The following is a 17,034-nucleotide window of genomic DNA, read 5'->3' on the forward strand; positions in this document are numbered from 1 at the left end:
TGTATATAGCATAGCGTATTTTTGTGAAAGATTTGAACTATATTTTCTTTATTTGCTGTTGTCTTTCTCATTAGATCTTTCTGATAACAGAATACAACGATGTGGAGTTAGCATAAATTAGCGATGATCTGTTTTTACAGATGAGGCACAGCTGCTTTTGTTTTTTTATGTTTTTCATCAGAGCATGAGGAAACCTTCCCCCTGGAAGCAGAGACCTAGTAAAGCAGTCTCTCCTCTTCCATCTTGCTGTTAAAGGACTGTTGTGGGTGTTTGCTCTCTGCCTATCCAAAATCATTATTTTACTGTTTCTCAACCACAGGGAAGGTTCTGCTTCTTTGTCTCTTTAAGTTGAAATAATAGATGGAAGCTTTTCTCCTAGTCTTCCAGATACAATAGAGATAGTATCTTAGAATTATTTTTTTTTCAAACGCTGCCTCCCAAATCTTAAAAATTTAGCAGTAATTATGAGGAACTTCATTTCTGAAAGGATAGACTACCGAAATATTCATGCATGGGAAGCTCTTCTTTTGTCTGCACGCAACAATGCCTGGTAGAGTCAGAAAAGAAGTGTTTTTTGTCACTGACCAAGCATTACAGGGGAACTGAATATAGTATTCTTCAATTATAGTGAATACAATGGATTGAATAACTAAATGCATTGAAAGGTATCTTGCATGAGGAACATGAACAGTCAGTTGTGGGGTTCTTGTATTTAACTATTTCCTGCTAGAAGCACCACACTGAACGTTTTCTGTAAGCCAAGAAGGGGAAATTTTGCCATGGTCTGTTCCAGCTTCCCAGAGACATTGGAGATGGGGTATAGTAGCTTTTTCTTGCCAGAAATGTTGCGTGCATGGTCGATCCTTTCTTCCCTGTTTATGCATTAAACCATGTAACTTTATGTCTGGTCCTTGCGTTTTTTTAAAAATGAAACCGAAGTATATTTTAAAAAACAATAATCATCTCTTTTTCCCTATTACACAGCTCTGTTAAGAACAGTTAGTTGAGCAGTTATCGAAATACGCTGTTTGATGTGCATGTACATTATTAGCTTGTGTGGGTGTCTTGGAATGTGAATTTATCACTTCTTCTCAGAAGTGGCACCTGGCAAGGTGATGGTAACCCCAAGACCATGTTCTCCCTCAAAGATAGCCACCTCTTCAGAGAGATGCAATAGCAGAAATGGGTGCAACTGATGCATTGTTTTCAAAATGACCATTTTTAGGCTGTACAGATCCTGTAGTTTAGACAAAGAAGTATAGCACTGAACTGTTTGGTTTTCTGAAGTCGTGTCTTTTTTCCTCTTTCCCTGACCTATGAAAGCTCTTACTTTTAAAAATTGGCATTGTATCTTCATTCTTCTTTGGCACAGGGTGGGAGATCAGTTTGACAGGCAGCTTGGAGTAATTTAACGAGGGGCAGCCCCTCAAGTGACCATACTCCACCCTTCCTCCGTTCCTGTTGGAGTCCTGTGCTCATTAAGCTGAAAAGTACTGCTTTAAAAACAAAACAAAACAAAAAGGTGTTTTTCAGCCCTGCTTGGTGTGTGACTGCCGAATTTCTAAAGCCAACTAGAATAAGTAGTATCAGCCAAAATTGATAAAGTGTATGTATATTCCCTGAAAAATTTTGTTTATCTTTCTCAAAAGCAGGTGAGAGAGAGTGAAAATAACTGTTACTCTGAAAAGTTGAAATGGAAATAAATTTAAGGCTTTTGTGAATGTCATGGGAGCACTCAGTTTGCCCTTCAGAATACTGGTTATATGAGGCATTATACATGAATGTAGCGTCATCTATTTCATGGACTATGAGACATCAGTTTCATACCCACCAGCATATAGAATTGTCAGATGTACTGTTAAAAAATATATGGAAAGATACCTCAGCTCCATAGTAGCTATAACTGTTAGAGGTGCCATGTTGGATTTGCAGCTTCTTTAAGAGGTAATTCCTGTAATTGTTTATTTTTAATAAGCACTATCTAAAATGTAAAATGAAGGAAGAGGTTCAGGAAGTGACTGTAACGTGTCAGCTTTTTAGAGTGCTGTAGATCTTTGTGGTTTACTCATCTGGACTTCAAAAAACTGCATTTGAAGGGTGGTAATAGCTGTATGACCATGAACTCTAAAAATTATTATATTTCCTATATTCAAAAAAAAGGATTTGTGCTTTTTTCCCAGCTGAATCAGTCGTGTTTGAAGATCCTATACGCACCAACCTTTCAATATGCACTATTGATCTGTCTATGTCTTTATTTTGGCTTTGGACTTGATTGTGCCATGATCTGCTTCTGTTGTGCACATCACAACCTGCTCACAACTGTGATTTTAAGACTGTGGTTACGGTTTCTGTTGTGCTGTAGCTATGCTTAGAGCTTTACAGAAAGAGACAGGTTCAAAAATGCTTACATCTTAAAGTAAGCTTCACGTAGCATGTTGGCGAAAATCAGAACAGGGTTAACAGTGAGAGAGCCCGATTTGTAGACTAAGGCCTTAAAAGACTGTTACGTTAATCTCTTCTGACTTTCTGCACAAAGTACGTAGATACTTTATTTATATTCTCCCTTCTTTGTGGCTATATTGAAATCAGGAAGGATGACTAGAAAAACGAAGTCAGTAGAGGCTGGTAGATGTTTAATCAAAATATTTTAATTATAGGGGGAATGTAAATGAGGAGGACAATTACGGCATGTTAGTGCATGATTACGAAAAGTATGCACAATATCACAGCTGTTATTGAAGAAGCAATATGTATGTGTCCCAGGGGTCTCAGTTGCTAACATCGTGTGAATAAAGCTGTAGATACAATATCAATAGTTATCTCACTTTGTTTTGGGCAGCTGATATTAGAATTGCTGCTGTCTCTGCAAATGTAAGGAGGTTATTTTTAAGTGAGTTCTGTGATTTGAGACTCTCTGTTCTCCTTTGTGGTCATAATAAGCTTGGCTAATGTCAGAGCTTTTTTGCTAAAATTACCTCTCCAGCTATTTTCACTCTCAACATTGTAGTCCTCTATTAAGCATGTAATTCACTTTTTTCATCGTTCTTTGCTTCCATGAGATTTTTTTGTGATACACTGGTCTGCATTCATTTGCATTTGTCATTTATAAGCCTGGATTCTTAGGATTCTTTAGATTTGTCTGCACTGGGTCCCATTTATTTGCTGTTCCTTCAAACATTGGAAAAGTGAATGCTATTTAGGTCACTGTGGTGAGTTGTTTCCAGTGGGGATAACTGAATAGGTTTTCAGTGCATAATGGTATGCAAATAATATACCTCTGTCTCTCATGGGTATCGACTAAATATATGCTCAAGCTTTCTGTGACCTTAATAGGTTTGTAGGCATCATAATACATCATGTGCTGCTGGAGCATAGTATCTGATGTACAAATATTTCAACTGTGGTTGAGGGCAAAGGAATGTAACTGAGAGTTTAGTATGTGATCCACACACCTTACTGTGTATGGAAGTGTATACCAGTGGAATAGCTGATGTACTTTTGTAGCATAAGCAGTAGGTTTTAGTAATAGTCACCATTAATAAAACAGAGGATGCTCAATGTCTTACGCTTAGAACATGCTAATTCATTACATTGGTAGAGCGTCTTCATGCACGATGCAAGATGAAACTGAAAAACATACAGTAAAATGGTAAATAAGTTACCCTATTAGGCTGTTTTCATGTGTATGATGTTTTACGTGTAAAAGTACCTTTTAAAAGTTTTGCTTCTTTTTAGTTTATTACAGGTTCTAGAGCAATTCAGGAAACAGATGCTGCATTGACAAAAGCTTTGCTTTAGTGAACCTTTCTGTGCCAGAGAATGGCACAGAAAAAAAACTTCTCTTCCTAAAACTTCATTTTACTTAAATTGACTTGTATTTCCACTGAGGAAGGCTTATATTAAGCACAAAGGGAGGCTTAGCGGTTTAGACTTCCATCAAATAAACTGCATAACTAAAAAAAGATGCCAAGCCTCACGCTCTTGTACTTGAAAGTATTGTGTTCTCTCTCATGGGAACTCAAGATTAGAGAAATTATAAAGGCTTTACATAAAAACAGGGTTAGAATTAATTTTTGCTTAAGCAGGGAAGTGTCAAAAGCCTATTATGGTAATTTTTCAATTTTGTCTTAACTGTTCACACATTTTAAAATAGTTGTACAATAGAGTGGAGGCATAATTGATGTGTTGTGACTTTTTTTTTTCCTTGGGCCATCATAAAACATAGCTTAGGTGCACTTAGGCTCAGAAGAAGTAGGTGTGCTAATTAAGTAGATGAAAATTTTCATATCATAGTGAGAAAATTTGCCTAATGGATTGGAATAGTGTTTTAAGAATGGTTCCCTTATTCTTAATTACATCCAAGTACCAAATATCAATATTAGATGAAGACAATTAAACCACAAAAACCTTAGTGAGAAAGCATAATTCCTAGCAGTACAGTTCTGGGGTTGTAGAGACGATAATACTCTTCGTTATTATTATAGTAAACAGTAGCAGTAAAAGTCTACATTAAAAAAAAGTTACTTAATATCTTTTCATGTAAGATAAAAGCTGAAAATATAGGGGAATGAAAAGCTACTGCTGCATCTATTTTTTTAATTCTTATTGAATTAAATAATTTTAAATCTTGTCTATATCGTAACATCCTATAAAGTGCTAGGGTAGTAGTAGTTTAAAAATTATGCTTGATCTAAACAAATTTTAGGACTTTCCTAATTAAAGTAAAACTGATTTAGCAAAACTTTTAATAGTGAATCACTTTTTCTTTTAGTAAATACAGTATTTAAAAGAAGAAATACTGTTCCAGAGTTGCTTTCATTTTGGTGATCAGTTTTGCTGTTCCACAGGAGTCATCTTTGGTGGAACAAGCTTTGCATTTGGAATGAGACTTACTGGCAAATATGAAAGTAAGCAGTACTCCTAAGTGGTCATCGATTAGTGAGACACTAGTTTTTATAAGCAGAGAAAAAGCCTCTTTTCTACCTTTCAGCTAATTTTTCTACAGAACCTCTTTAGGCTATGAAAGAGCTGCCTTTGACATCCCCAAATTATGCCCAACTTGTTCAGAATGTTTCTGGCTTTGTCTGCAATAGGAACTGGTGAAAAGACAGAGATCTGCTATATTACAGGGATTGGGTGTATTCTGCTTTATCACTTTTCCTGATGCTGCTGAATGGCTTCTGTCGAGACCCATTTTGTTTCTCTTAACTTCCACCTTAGAGTGGTCTGACTCCCCCTTAGCTCCTTCTTCTCTCCCCAAAAGCTGTGAACAGGAATTACCCAACTAAAAGTACAGTATGGTCATGCAGGTTTTGTGAGATGAGGCCTGGATAGGAGGGTCAGCATCCATTCTGGCTGTTAAATTAGTTCTCCAGTTGACAGGTTTCTCATGTTTTATATTTGTGACCCTGGCATAATAAGGCCAGGAATGAGAAAGCCAAGTGCGTGCGTGGATGTGTGTGTAGAGTGGAGGGAGAGGAGGGGATGCTGTTAGATCCTTAGACAAAGGCCAAAGTATTTCTTGGTCTTTATTTCTTATTTTATTGCTTAATACTGATTGCACTGGGCATAGAAACAATGTTAGAATGTGTATGTGCATGTAAGCACATGTGTAATTTGAGTGTAAGACTAAATTCTTGACTTAGTTTGTTTTGCCTGTCAGGAAATATATGTAGGATCAGGACCTTTCTATATAAAGCAGATTACTGAAGTACGTTATAGTAGGTTGTCCAAGATGGAAGATTTAATTCTGTTTTCTGGTGTCAGTTCAGTGTTCTGTAATGTTTCCGTTTCTCACATAACTTTGTACAGTTTTTATTAATCGTTACTTTTTTTATTGTTTAGACATGAAAGCTTCTCTGATAGTGTTTATTTAACTGGTATTTCAGTGAGTAGTAAAATTAGCAGTAACAGTTTTGCTAGTTTCTTTCTTCTGTCTACTGTGTTTCCTCTGAGCCTTATGCAGCACAAAAAGTAGCTGTTACCATAAAGCTCACATTGATAAGGAAAAATAAAAATGTTACCAATCTTAGCGTGCCATATTTTGCAGTGCTGTGATGTCAGATACCTTTCTGTATCAGGTGAAGGAACTGTTAGCTCCAAATCTATTCACACATTTGTCCCACTTAACTGTGTAAACTTAGTGAGGTGTTATTGGAGATTTTTTTGTGTTAATTGTATTTTGTTTACCCTTTGATAGCACGCTGTGAGGAGCACAGCAACATAGCTCACAAGCTCTTGACAGGACTGATGAATGGCCAGAGATAGAGATATTGGCAGGCTGCTCTCTAGTGCTCTGTCTAATTCAGAGGGTTGAAATTTGATGAAATCATTTCTGTTTGAAGAATGAATGGAAGGGGTAAATGAATGAAGACTCCAGTAATGGAGCAGTTGTGTTCGTACTGCTGGACAGACAAGACAGCATCCCGCATTGTCGTTCCTGCGCAAATTCTTTCCATGAGGCTGTGATTCAGCTTTGTGCAAGCAATTACTTCTGTAGTGACTGGCTTTCTTGCTCGGTGTGTGGCACCCTGCCATAGCCAGTTCTCTCCTACCCTCAGCCTCCCCTCGGGGTGAGAGCTCCCGTGCATTGACAGCTGTCTCTTGTGGCTGGGTGTTCCTGGAGAAGCCCAGCTCCCGTGGTGGGGCTCTGAATCGGTGAGTGACCATGTGTTTGCAGGAGGAGTGCTTGACATGAAAGACCACGTACAAATGCATGGCTGACAAACAGGCCATGAGTAGTACGTACGGGCGACTGAGTGACGACGTGACATCAGTAGGGGAGTAACCTGTGCTTGATTTAGGGGGTAGGCAGGAAACGTGCAACTGGTTTGCCACTAGATAAGACCATCTGTGGTTTTACCTTTTTTAAAGATTTACCCTTTCAGAAAGATGTTGATATGGTACATACATCTGGTAGTCTGAGGGGAGTGTATACTCAGCTACACTCATTCGTTCTTCCAGAAGGATGGTCTGTTTTGAGCCCCATGTGGCATTCAGCTGATGAACCTAGTGCCATGCAAATGTCATGTGGGAACAGTGAGTATTTATGATACCATAAATCTGCCATTCTTTCTTAATGGCAGCTGCCTGCAAAAACTTTGCAGGAGGATCCGCTCTCTGGGGCTCTGTGTTCTTTGACATACCAACCATAACAGAAATGGCTTTCTGATGTAGGTGTAATTATGTGCAACCACTAAATAAGTGTCTGTATTGCTGCCGCGTCTATGTTTTACGATTTGTTTTCAAGGTTGTATAGCAGCTAGAGTAGCAAAAAGTATAGGTTGATATTTCAGAATAGTTCTTTTTCCTTTTTCTGCTCACAGAGAGTGCATACAACATAAACGTGGGCGAGAATGCTTGTCTGGCATATGAGGCCAAAAGTACTGAATACAACAATCGCCTTTTAAAAGCTGGGTGATGGTGGGGAACAAACTGATCTATCACCAGCTGTAATACACTGGTTTCTCACTGAAAATTAAAATATTTTGCAATAAAAACAGAGCCATATTTGATCTTGCTCATATAAATGTGCAGGCATCTTTTGCCTCAGCCCTGCTTCTCCCTCCATCCATTTTTTCATGCCTGCCTCTTAAATGTAATGCTGTTTTGAGTTGTGCAAGCTGGAGCTAGAAAATGTGAAGCTCTACTGCACACATGTATAATGTAGCACACAGCTCAGGGCAAAGGAGAACTTCTTGAATTATAGTTGTAGAGATTTAAAAAATGAGCAGTAAAAACTACGTGAATAAGAAATATTTATTTGGATTCCAGTTTCTTAAAATGTAGCTGTTGGGATATTTGATTAGCTTTTGTGCTCAATATGGCATATTGAGTATAAGATCTAATGTTGTCTAACATCTGTTGTTAATACAGCCTGCACCTGGAAATAAATTAATAGATGCTCCTGGGATATCCAGAAAAAAATGTGTGGTTAGAAGCGTCACTTCTACTTTGAAAGGAATAGCATAATAATTTGTGAACATCGTGGTTCCTCCATATAAACAGAAACAACTTTGTCTGAATTTGAATGATCGAAATTATATTTCATAATGGAAGTTCTAAGGCATACAATTAATTTTACGAGATTAAGAAAAAAACCTACTTCAGAGCATATTGATTTAAAAGCCTTTGAATGGGCTGAGCTTGTGGTCCAGAGAGACGCTGTGGGAAATCCAAGCTAGATTTCCAAGGAGGAAGTGGGAGGGCTGTGCTCCTTGGAAAGGTTGGGCTGGGTGAGGCTGGTACTTAGAGTAATCTTCCCAGACTGGCACAGGTGGGAGGCACCCATGCACATGCTGCTTTGTGTCTGCAGAGCTGAGGCTGGTTCTGGTTCTGCTCTCACTGGCAACACGACATCCTATTTGTATGGACACAGTCTGCACCGTAGGAGACTGAGATAATCTCTTCCTGGGGAGAGTGAGCAGCACACGCCACTCGGGAAAATAGTGCTCTGAGAATAGCTTGGCCTTACTTGCACAATTGTATTTTTGTGACTACAGAGTATCTTCATCCCTCTAGCAGCCTTTACACACCTTTTTCGCCTCCTTTGCTTTTTGCAGCTGCTGTTTCTGTTTGCTTATCCCAAAGCTGGAGTAGCAGCAAGCGGGTTGCTTGTATATCTGATTGTTTTTGGAGGTCCTCTCCACTGAGCTCTGCCTCGCTAATGCGTTTTCTGACCCCCTCTAGTGTAAGGACCCCAGGAATTTTACCTTTCCGTTTGAGGCACGGCACTGTGGGCTGAGTGCCTTTAGTCTTGTTTTTGCTAATAATCCTCCTCTTCTTTAAATTAATTAAATATAAAAATGCTAAAAAAGAAGGATGCTTCTCAAAGTAGCAGTGGCCAAGTTTTGAATACTGATTCTGCTTAATTAAGCTGCTCATCTTCTATTTTTGCATGCTTCAGTTGGCATGAAGCTTTGTTTTGCAAATTTAATTCATATATTTGCTGTGGACTTTGGTGCCCTTTTGTGAAAAATCATGATCATGGCTTCATATAAGAGTATGAATTTGATTAAAATATGAAAACCAATTTGCTTAATATATCTTAAATAGATGTAGTTGGGGTTCTTTTTCTAAATACAGCTTTATGTTGTGACTTTTTTCATTTCCACCCTAAAGTATACAAGAGTTCCATGATTTAAGTCACTGGTAGCTGAGCAGGTAAGAGCTCAGCCCTTGTACCTTGGCGGAGGTAAGACCTCTGCTGTGCCAGTCACAGACAGGGACCGTCACTGCTGCCAGCACAGAGCTGTGTTTGTGGGGTTCAGATGTCCCAGATCGCACGCCTTGATTTGGAGACTCCCCGAGTACAATCCCTATTGCGTTTGCCAGGCAGGCATCGTTCATCGGAGCGCTGCCTTGTCTGGGAATTAAACTGCACTGGATCCCAGGTGCTGGGAAAGCTCCCTTTGATTACAAGTAGTATATTATGTATTGTGTCACAGGTTGGAAGATTAATGAATAATTGTTAAACCACTAAAAGCACTTTAAGGTGCAATGTAATGCTGAGAGATAACACTGAAAGTAGAGAATAATAAGTGAGCAGCCATTTTTGAAGTAGAAGTTCATTTCTAAAAACCCCTTATAGATAACATATTTTAGAAGGAAATGAAAAACCAAAGCTATCATAGCAGTATTGTAGTTTGTATTATGGTGATTACACAGTTTTTCAAAGTAAATATTTAAAATGCAGTTGTTGGCATTGATATGTTAATTTAGTTTAAGTAGTGTTCTTTCCTGTATCTTTCTTGAGTTTTTCTTGTTGATGAGTGAACTTTCTTCATTTTTTTAATCAATACTGGAGATATCAGTAATCATAGCACTGTGGTTAATAAGTACAAACTGGGAGATTAGACAAAAGTGCTTTAAATTGTTTTGCAGAGTAACAGGCATCGTTTATGATGGAATTCTCTTATGACTTTAATCTTGCTGTGGGCACAAAAGAGGATTAAACTATTACTAGGCGGCTGGAATTATTTGATTTCCCCCACCTCCCTGCGAGGACCCCAAATCCAAACTGTAACTGACAAATTAGAAGTGCGTACTTCCACTAAAAGATTTGAGGACATACTTTATGCTGTGATTTGCTTGTGATACATATAAATTCATTCTGAAATTAAACTTTGTTGTGTGCTTTCTCATAAGAATTGAGAGGATTACCCAGTTTGAAACTTTAAATTGCAAGTAAACCTGAATTGCTATGGAGTGCCTCCAGGAAATACATAATGTGCTATTGGCATGGTGCACTGCATAGTAGAATTTGGATTTTCCAAGGAGTTTCCTTGTCCTTCAGCTTGAGATCAGTGGGTTTTTTCTGAGACGAGAAGCAGGTGGGTTGTTTCACTTTTGAATCTGAGGTTGGCCTTGGATTTCAAAGACCTATTTTGAAATGTGGATCTTTCTTTTTTCAGATTTCAGTACTGGTCTTTAATTTTATGTTAGGGTCTGTGTTAGTTATCTTGACAAACAAGAAAGAAAATGTTTAGTATTGCAATGGAAGAAATAGAAATGCTTATTTGAATGGAGAATGACCAAGAAAACTTGGAAATGTACACCCCAAAACATGTAAAAATCACCCCAATTATTTAATAATGATGGAGAGCACTGCACAGACAAGCCGCAAATGTGCTTCATTTCCCTGCCGGTGCTTGCTGACCCCTAGGACTACTGGAGGTGGAGAACTGCACAGAGGGGTGTGTGTAGGATTTCCCCCCCAGTGCTGTAGCTGCTGTTGTCTCCAGGCAGCCCCAGAACCCTGGGTGATATTTTATGCCACGTGTGCTGCAATAAATAGGCCAAAACTGGGTCTAGGGTACTGTGCATTAAAACTCCAGAGACAATTAAGCAGGGATTAATTTGAAATACGATAGCTGCCACTTTAATGGACTCGTTGGAACACAGCACTTCTAACATTTGGGCTTTTTTTGTGCAGTTACATATAGATACTTTGCACTCGTAGTACGGACATACACCATCTGCCTCAGGCTGGGGAAAACATCCCCCATAGCAAGGGTGATGTGCACGTTAATTTTTAAGGTTTCGCCCCCTGTCTTAAAGCTTTGTCTGGAATAAGATGCTAGTGGAGACTGAAGAAATTGCTTTTCCATTTGGGAATTACTACGTTGCTGACTACAACACTGTGTGCATTGCTTTATCTGCTGCCACCATCCCGACGTGGATTCTGAGTTTAACCCAAAGCTTCCTGTATCAGTGCTTTTGTCCTTATCGAGGACACTAAGGCAAAGGGAGTTGGAACAGGACTGTAGGGTTGGATTATATAGCACAGTGTTTTCCATGTGACATGTTAATACATGATGTTTTAAATCTTATTTCTGTTCTGATGTAACATTTTAAAATTAAACCATTCTTAATCAAATTACCACTTCAACTTTAATACTTTTTTATTATTTTTTTCATAAAACTCATTTTAATTGGAGTAGCAAGTACTGCATGTTTTATGAAACACCTTCATTGAAAATCTTGGATACCTTCCATTCGGGTCCCTACAGACCCATCCAGTTTGAAAATACACTGTTTTATCCTCTCTTTAATTACAGCACTTGGAGCAACTCTCTGTTAACTGTTTTTTCAGTTCCACAGGATAATGAGTCTACCAGAAGTAGGGAGCGTACAACAGAAAACTGTTCACAGGAGGAAGCTTACTGTTGCTTGGCTACCTATCTTTTTAATTTGGAATCTCCAGCAATTCAATAATGACTAGCCCTTAAGCTGCTAAATGTACTTACTCATGACGCATCGTACTGATTTACATGTGTATTTCACCTGTGTGTTACTGTTGTTATTGTAAGGATAAAGAGGGTGTTGATAATGGGGTTGTGTCGTGGCACAGATGGCAACCTAAACACATCAGTCAGTGAGCAGCACTTGGTGTGCTGCGTGCTGGTGTAGGTACTATGGCCACGGCATGCGCAACTCGAGCCAAGAGAGCTGCTGCCTCTGCTCCTTCAGATCCGTCCCAAATATGAGAAGGTTATGCATGATTTGTAAGTACTGCAACAAATCGTAGTCTTTTAGTAGTACGCATTCTCACATCAATTTAGGCATAATAAAGGTACATAATTAATGGAAATTAAAATACTGCAACATGTAACAACTTTTTTTTGTCCATTTAGCATTTTCTCACAAGTGGGAAAATGCCTGACTTTCAAAGAAGTTTGCTGGAATAAGACCCTGAACTAGGCAATGTTCATAGGATAAATACTGAATTTTCTTTAGCAATTTGGGAAAAACTTTACATTCGCTAATGCTTTTTGATCAGTCCACAAATTGATATGAAGGGATTGTTTATCCAGGAATTGCTTATGGCCACAGAACCGGTATAAGCATAGAAAGAAATTCTGTCTTTTCTAAACCTTCTTGCAGTATACAGACCTAAAAAGGAAACTTTTTCATTTGCTATTAAAGTGATTTTTTTGTACTTCAGTAGTTTTTCCCATTAGAAGAGATCTCGATGACTCTTCCTCACTTGCCTGCATAAAACAGTCAAAGCAGCTTCTGCAGCAATATGGTTGAGGATCCACGTATGAAGGACATCCCACCTTGGCCTCTGACTTCATTATGTGGCACTGCTGGCATAGCTGTGACAGCGTGGAGTGGTGCCGCGCTTCCTCGCTGCCATAGGTGCACCGCCGTGCTTTCGGCAGTGACACGGCTGTGCCGAGGGGAAAGAACTGTTGGGTCCGCTGTTACAGCGGTGTTACAGCCGATGTTACAGGTACAGTTCGCTGACACATTTATGGAAGCAGCGACTCCATCTCATGTGTAGACGGGTGTGATTCACGGGTGCAAAGCGCAGCATTTTGTAAAGGAACTTCAGTGCTGTTTGCTGCGTAGACGACCAGCTGGTCAAAGATTTGTTGTTGAAATTTTCTGTGTTATGTTTGTTATGATTTTAGAAGGATGAACTTGTCAATTCAAAAGCTAATGACATTTTTAATTCAATGAGGAACTTTCTTGGGAATCTAGGATCAAGTTAATTTGAAGAAAATTACGTATTTTAGCTCTTACAGGTATATGCTGTACATTTAAACGTGAATCTGTGTAATCCCATTTTAGGTATTCATAAGGTTTTGATGTCTGTATGCCCCTTGTGGAAAATACTGGCATATTTCAATATAATTTTGTGCTCAATTAACCTCACTATTGACTTACAGATGTACAATGGAGTTGCATCTCTTTGCCCTTTTACTGTGGTTTAATATTTATGTGTAGATTTCAGTTTCTGGGTCTGTAAACCTTTCTCATTAAGATAGTTTATTTTCAAGATGACCAAGTACTTAGCTCTAGTAGAGTCTCCTATGTATTTTTTGTCTCGCCTTCATATTTTTAATCCTTCACGTTTTAAACATTGCATTCCATGGCTTTAAACTGACTTATGTCCTTGATTTGCCAGCACAGAGCCACTGCTGCAGTGGTGTCCATTTGCTTGTGGAATTCCATGGAGGCTTCAGTACATGGCATGACAAAATGTAAAACCATACTCATAGATCACCTTATAAATATTTATTCATATAAATTCTTTAAAGAAATTAAATTACGCGTGCTATACAAAATAGGAGAGAGAGGCTTTCAGTGTCACTGACTGCAAATTGAAGTCATTTGTCTAGAAGGGTCAGGTGCCACTTTGTGGTAAGGAATTTGTCTGAGATCCAAGAAAGGAAAGATTGATAGTACAAAGAGATTGATGAAACAGGCACTGCAATATGCATACCAAGTTACGGGTTAATTAGGGGGATTTAAACAAGAAAGTTCCTTTGTGTGGAGAAGTGCTGCGTGCCGTTTCGTTCAGAAGCGAGGTGTGCTGGCAGCCGCTTTTGAACGCGCAGGGTTGATTTTCTGCGATGTTGATGTGGGATGTGCGGCTGTGAACGTCAGCGAGGTGGCGGATTACCAACAGCACGTACACTGCAGCTGATGAGTGCTGCTTCGGAAATGGAGTGATTCGCATACGCAGACAGACACCATCTCTGCTCGCATCTTTGGTTTTGTTGTTGATGTCAATTACAATGCTGGCTCCGTGATTCCTGTATCAGAGTAAAATCATTAATATTTCAAAGTGCTGAGTTCTTCGGGTATGTCAGGTGACGGCTATTTGTTATACTTTTTAAGTGTGGTACTTCAAGAAAAATCCTAAAGCTAAAACTATGTAGCTTAGAAAATGGGAGCTGAGCAATCAACAAACATTGTTTTCTTGTTGATAGGAAAGCTGTTTTGAGAGAACAGACGCTGCAAACCGTTCCTTATTGCATTAAAGTTCACCAGCCGCCTGGTACATTTAGTGGGGAATGACAAGCTTCTGTACGCAGATCCATGCAGAAATTGAAACAGTGCCATCTTTTGTAGTAGTTATTCACATGGCAGAAAGAGAACTTTGACTTAAATGCAACAAAACCAACATACTCTTTGTGCCCCTTGTGCGTCATTCTGTACAAGGACAAAATAGTGCAAATCTTTCAGCAAGGAGGAATAGAAAGCGCAGCAAGCACTTCGCTATTTACTATTGTAACAGCAAATCATCTCTGTCTGCCTAAAGGCCTGTAAAACATACCTGCTGAGGGCAAGAGTAGGCACACGCATGGGGGACTGAGTTACACTTCTAAATATTGTCACTCTGATATTTTTGTCATGATATTCTTAACTAAAACTTTGCATTCGTATACCTTCACCTTACTCGTAGCCCCAGAGACAGATCTTGGGGCACACAGCAGCTCTTATCTTCTACAATCCATTTCTCACTGAATATGGAGTATCTGAATGTTTTTTTTTTTTTTTAAATAAGAGGAGGAAGAGGGCAGACAAGTTTTATCTTGTCTTACTGCTAAATGTGAGATAGAAAAAGCCTTAACAAATTGCAGTGTATTGCTTTTTACTTAAGATGAAAAAATTGTGGAAGGGACAGGTATTTGAATTGCAGAAGATATTTCTACATTAAGAAAAGGCAGTTAGACTCAATGAGGCCTCTGGGAAATGTGATTGACATTAAAAACAATCCTATTCTGGTTTATGATATTCCTGTAATAATGAATCTTAGCTTTTTATGTGGGTAGATATCTGTTTATTCACATAATTCTGAGTACAAAAGGAGCTGTAGAAAACATTCTAGGTAGTGGAAAAACAACACTGTCTTTTTTCTTTCACATTTTCACCTGTAGGAAGTGTTTTTCATGCTCACAGCATTTTTCTCTGGTATTAACATGAGACCAGATATGAGAAGTTTCTGTCCAAACAAATGAGTTTGAACATGTCCCACAGCGCTTCTATGCACTGTCAAAGTGGTGTCTCAGGGACAGTTCTAGTGGCCCTTTTGTGGTACTTAACCTCCCTGCTTGAGTGGGAGCTCACCTCCCGTCAGCCTTTCCACCACATCAAGAAGAAAGATGCTTCTACTTTCTTAAGAAATAGAATTTTTCTCTACTGCAAGGACACTTTTTTTTGCACTTGATAAACACATTGCCTGTTTAATATGAAAACTAAGTACAAATTCTTTGTTTTTCTCTTTATGTTTGGTTTTTGTTTTTTGTTTGTTTTTTTTCAGAAACCAAAACAAAAGGAATGGCATCCTCCTGGAGGATTTATTTTAGGACTCTGGGCATTGATCATCATGGTTTTCTTCAAAACATATGGAATCAAGCACATGAAACACGTCTTCTGAATTCAAGCAAGATGATTGCATTGACTGCTACTTTGGATTCATTGGTGTCATTGAGTGCTCCGTATGTGTTATTGTGGTTGTAGTGAAAAACAGTGTTGAGATCTCGCTTCTAAAGGTTCTTTTGAAGTCCTCTCTTCTGCCCCTTTTTCTGAAAAGAGTCTAACTTGGTTTTAATGTTAGACTTTTTGTTACTTTTCTTGTTTTTGTTTAAAACTTTTAATGCTTTTCTGAGCAATTTTTTCTTTCTGGTTAAATGTGGAAAAAAAGGAGGGACCTAAACACAGTAACAACATTTCTGAGGTTGATTGTGAATTGTAAATGGGCAAGTTTTCCCCGTACTTCAAAGCAAATCTTAGAAGTAGTCAACCTCTCACTCAAAAACTAGACATTGTGCAGAACGTTATTTAAGATGTCACTTCATCAATGAAAACTTAAGCCACTTTGCAGACTTTGGCATGACGTATTGAAAGCTTTCTTCACAAAAATAAAAATACTCTAGAATATATTGATTTTTTTTTTTTTATTATTTTTTCTTTTCTGTTAAATACAACCCTTAGATCAGTCCTTTCACCTTAGCTAGTTTTACAACTAGGATTTTCTGAGTTGGTGAAAGTGAAACAAAAATATGTGATGACCTCACTGAAACTGCTTCAAAAAATGCCAAAAAAAGTGAAACTGTGACTTCTCCATTAGGAACCCTTAATAGGTGTTGTATTTTCACTCCATATAATATGGAGTCGGATGTTTTCAGGATTTTCAGTGCACTGAATTTTTGCACAGAATAAAATTGACTCTGGCATCAGGATGAAAAATGTTATAAATTGTACTATTGTATTCTGCAGTTTCTGAGCCCTTGGAAAATAAGCTTTGTCACCTAGGCTTTGTGAATTCTGTTTTGGCATGCTGATTTGTTCTTCTGGGACATTTACTGATGAATGTACGCCAAGAGGGCTTTGTCTGTATAATACACTGATAGTAGTGAAGAGAAGGGCAAATTTGTGCATGTGTAGAAACAAGACCGTCAGCAAGGAGAAGCTTTTGCAGTATGCTTTTGGAACCTGTTCTCTAGCTTAATTGTAATAAAGCTCACACGATGCATACATGGTGTGCATGCTAGATACGTATCTCTAAAAGTTACTGGGAATCATTTCTAATCACACATAATACCAGAGCCAGTATAGTTTTCTTAGAATATGGTATTGAGCATTTTCATATTGCACAGAGCATACAAATCTCAGCACTTGAATTGTCCTTTTTTCTTCTCTTCCAGATGGATTGTGGCATCGTAGCCTCAGGTTAGGGGTAGGGAGCTTGTTAGAGCTGTGTGTACACATGGACTGGGAGAGCGGGAGAGCTGCAGA

At 38.6% G+C, this 17,034-nt stretch overlaps 1 protein-coding gene across 1 annotated transcript in view; it reads left to right on the forward strand.

The window, feature by feature from the left end:
* Positions 1 to 16,757, forward strand: part of PIGK (phosphatidylinositol glycan anchor biosynthesis class K) — a 68,930-nt gene extending 52,173 nt beyond the window's left edge. The window contains exon 11 of the mRNA XM_086617379.1: positions 15,557 to 16,757. Coding sequence (XP_086473505.1) covers positions 15,557 to 15,673 — 117 coding nt within the window. The 3' untranslated portion in view covers positions 15,674 to 16,757. The remainder of the gene's footprint in view (positions 1 to 15,556) is intronic.
* The last annotated feature ends 277 nt before the right edge of the window (positions 16,758 to 17,034 follow it).

The sequence above is a fragment of the Tauraco erythrolophus genome, chromosome 10 (genome assembly GCF_009769465.1).
Source record: "Tauraco erythrolophus isolate bTauEry1 chromosome 10, bTauEry1.pri, whole genome shotgun sequence".
In the NCBI taxonomy this organism is placed as follows: domain Eukaryota; kingdom Metazoa; phylum Chordata; class Aves; order Musophagiformes; family Musophagidae; genus Tauraco; species Tauraco erythrolophus.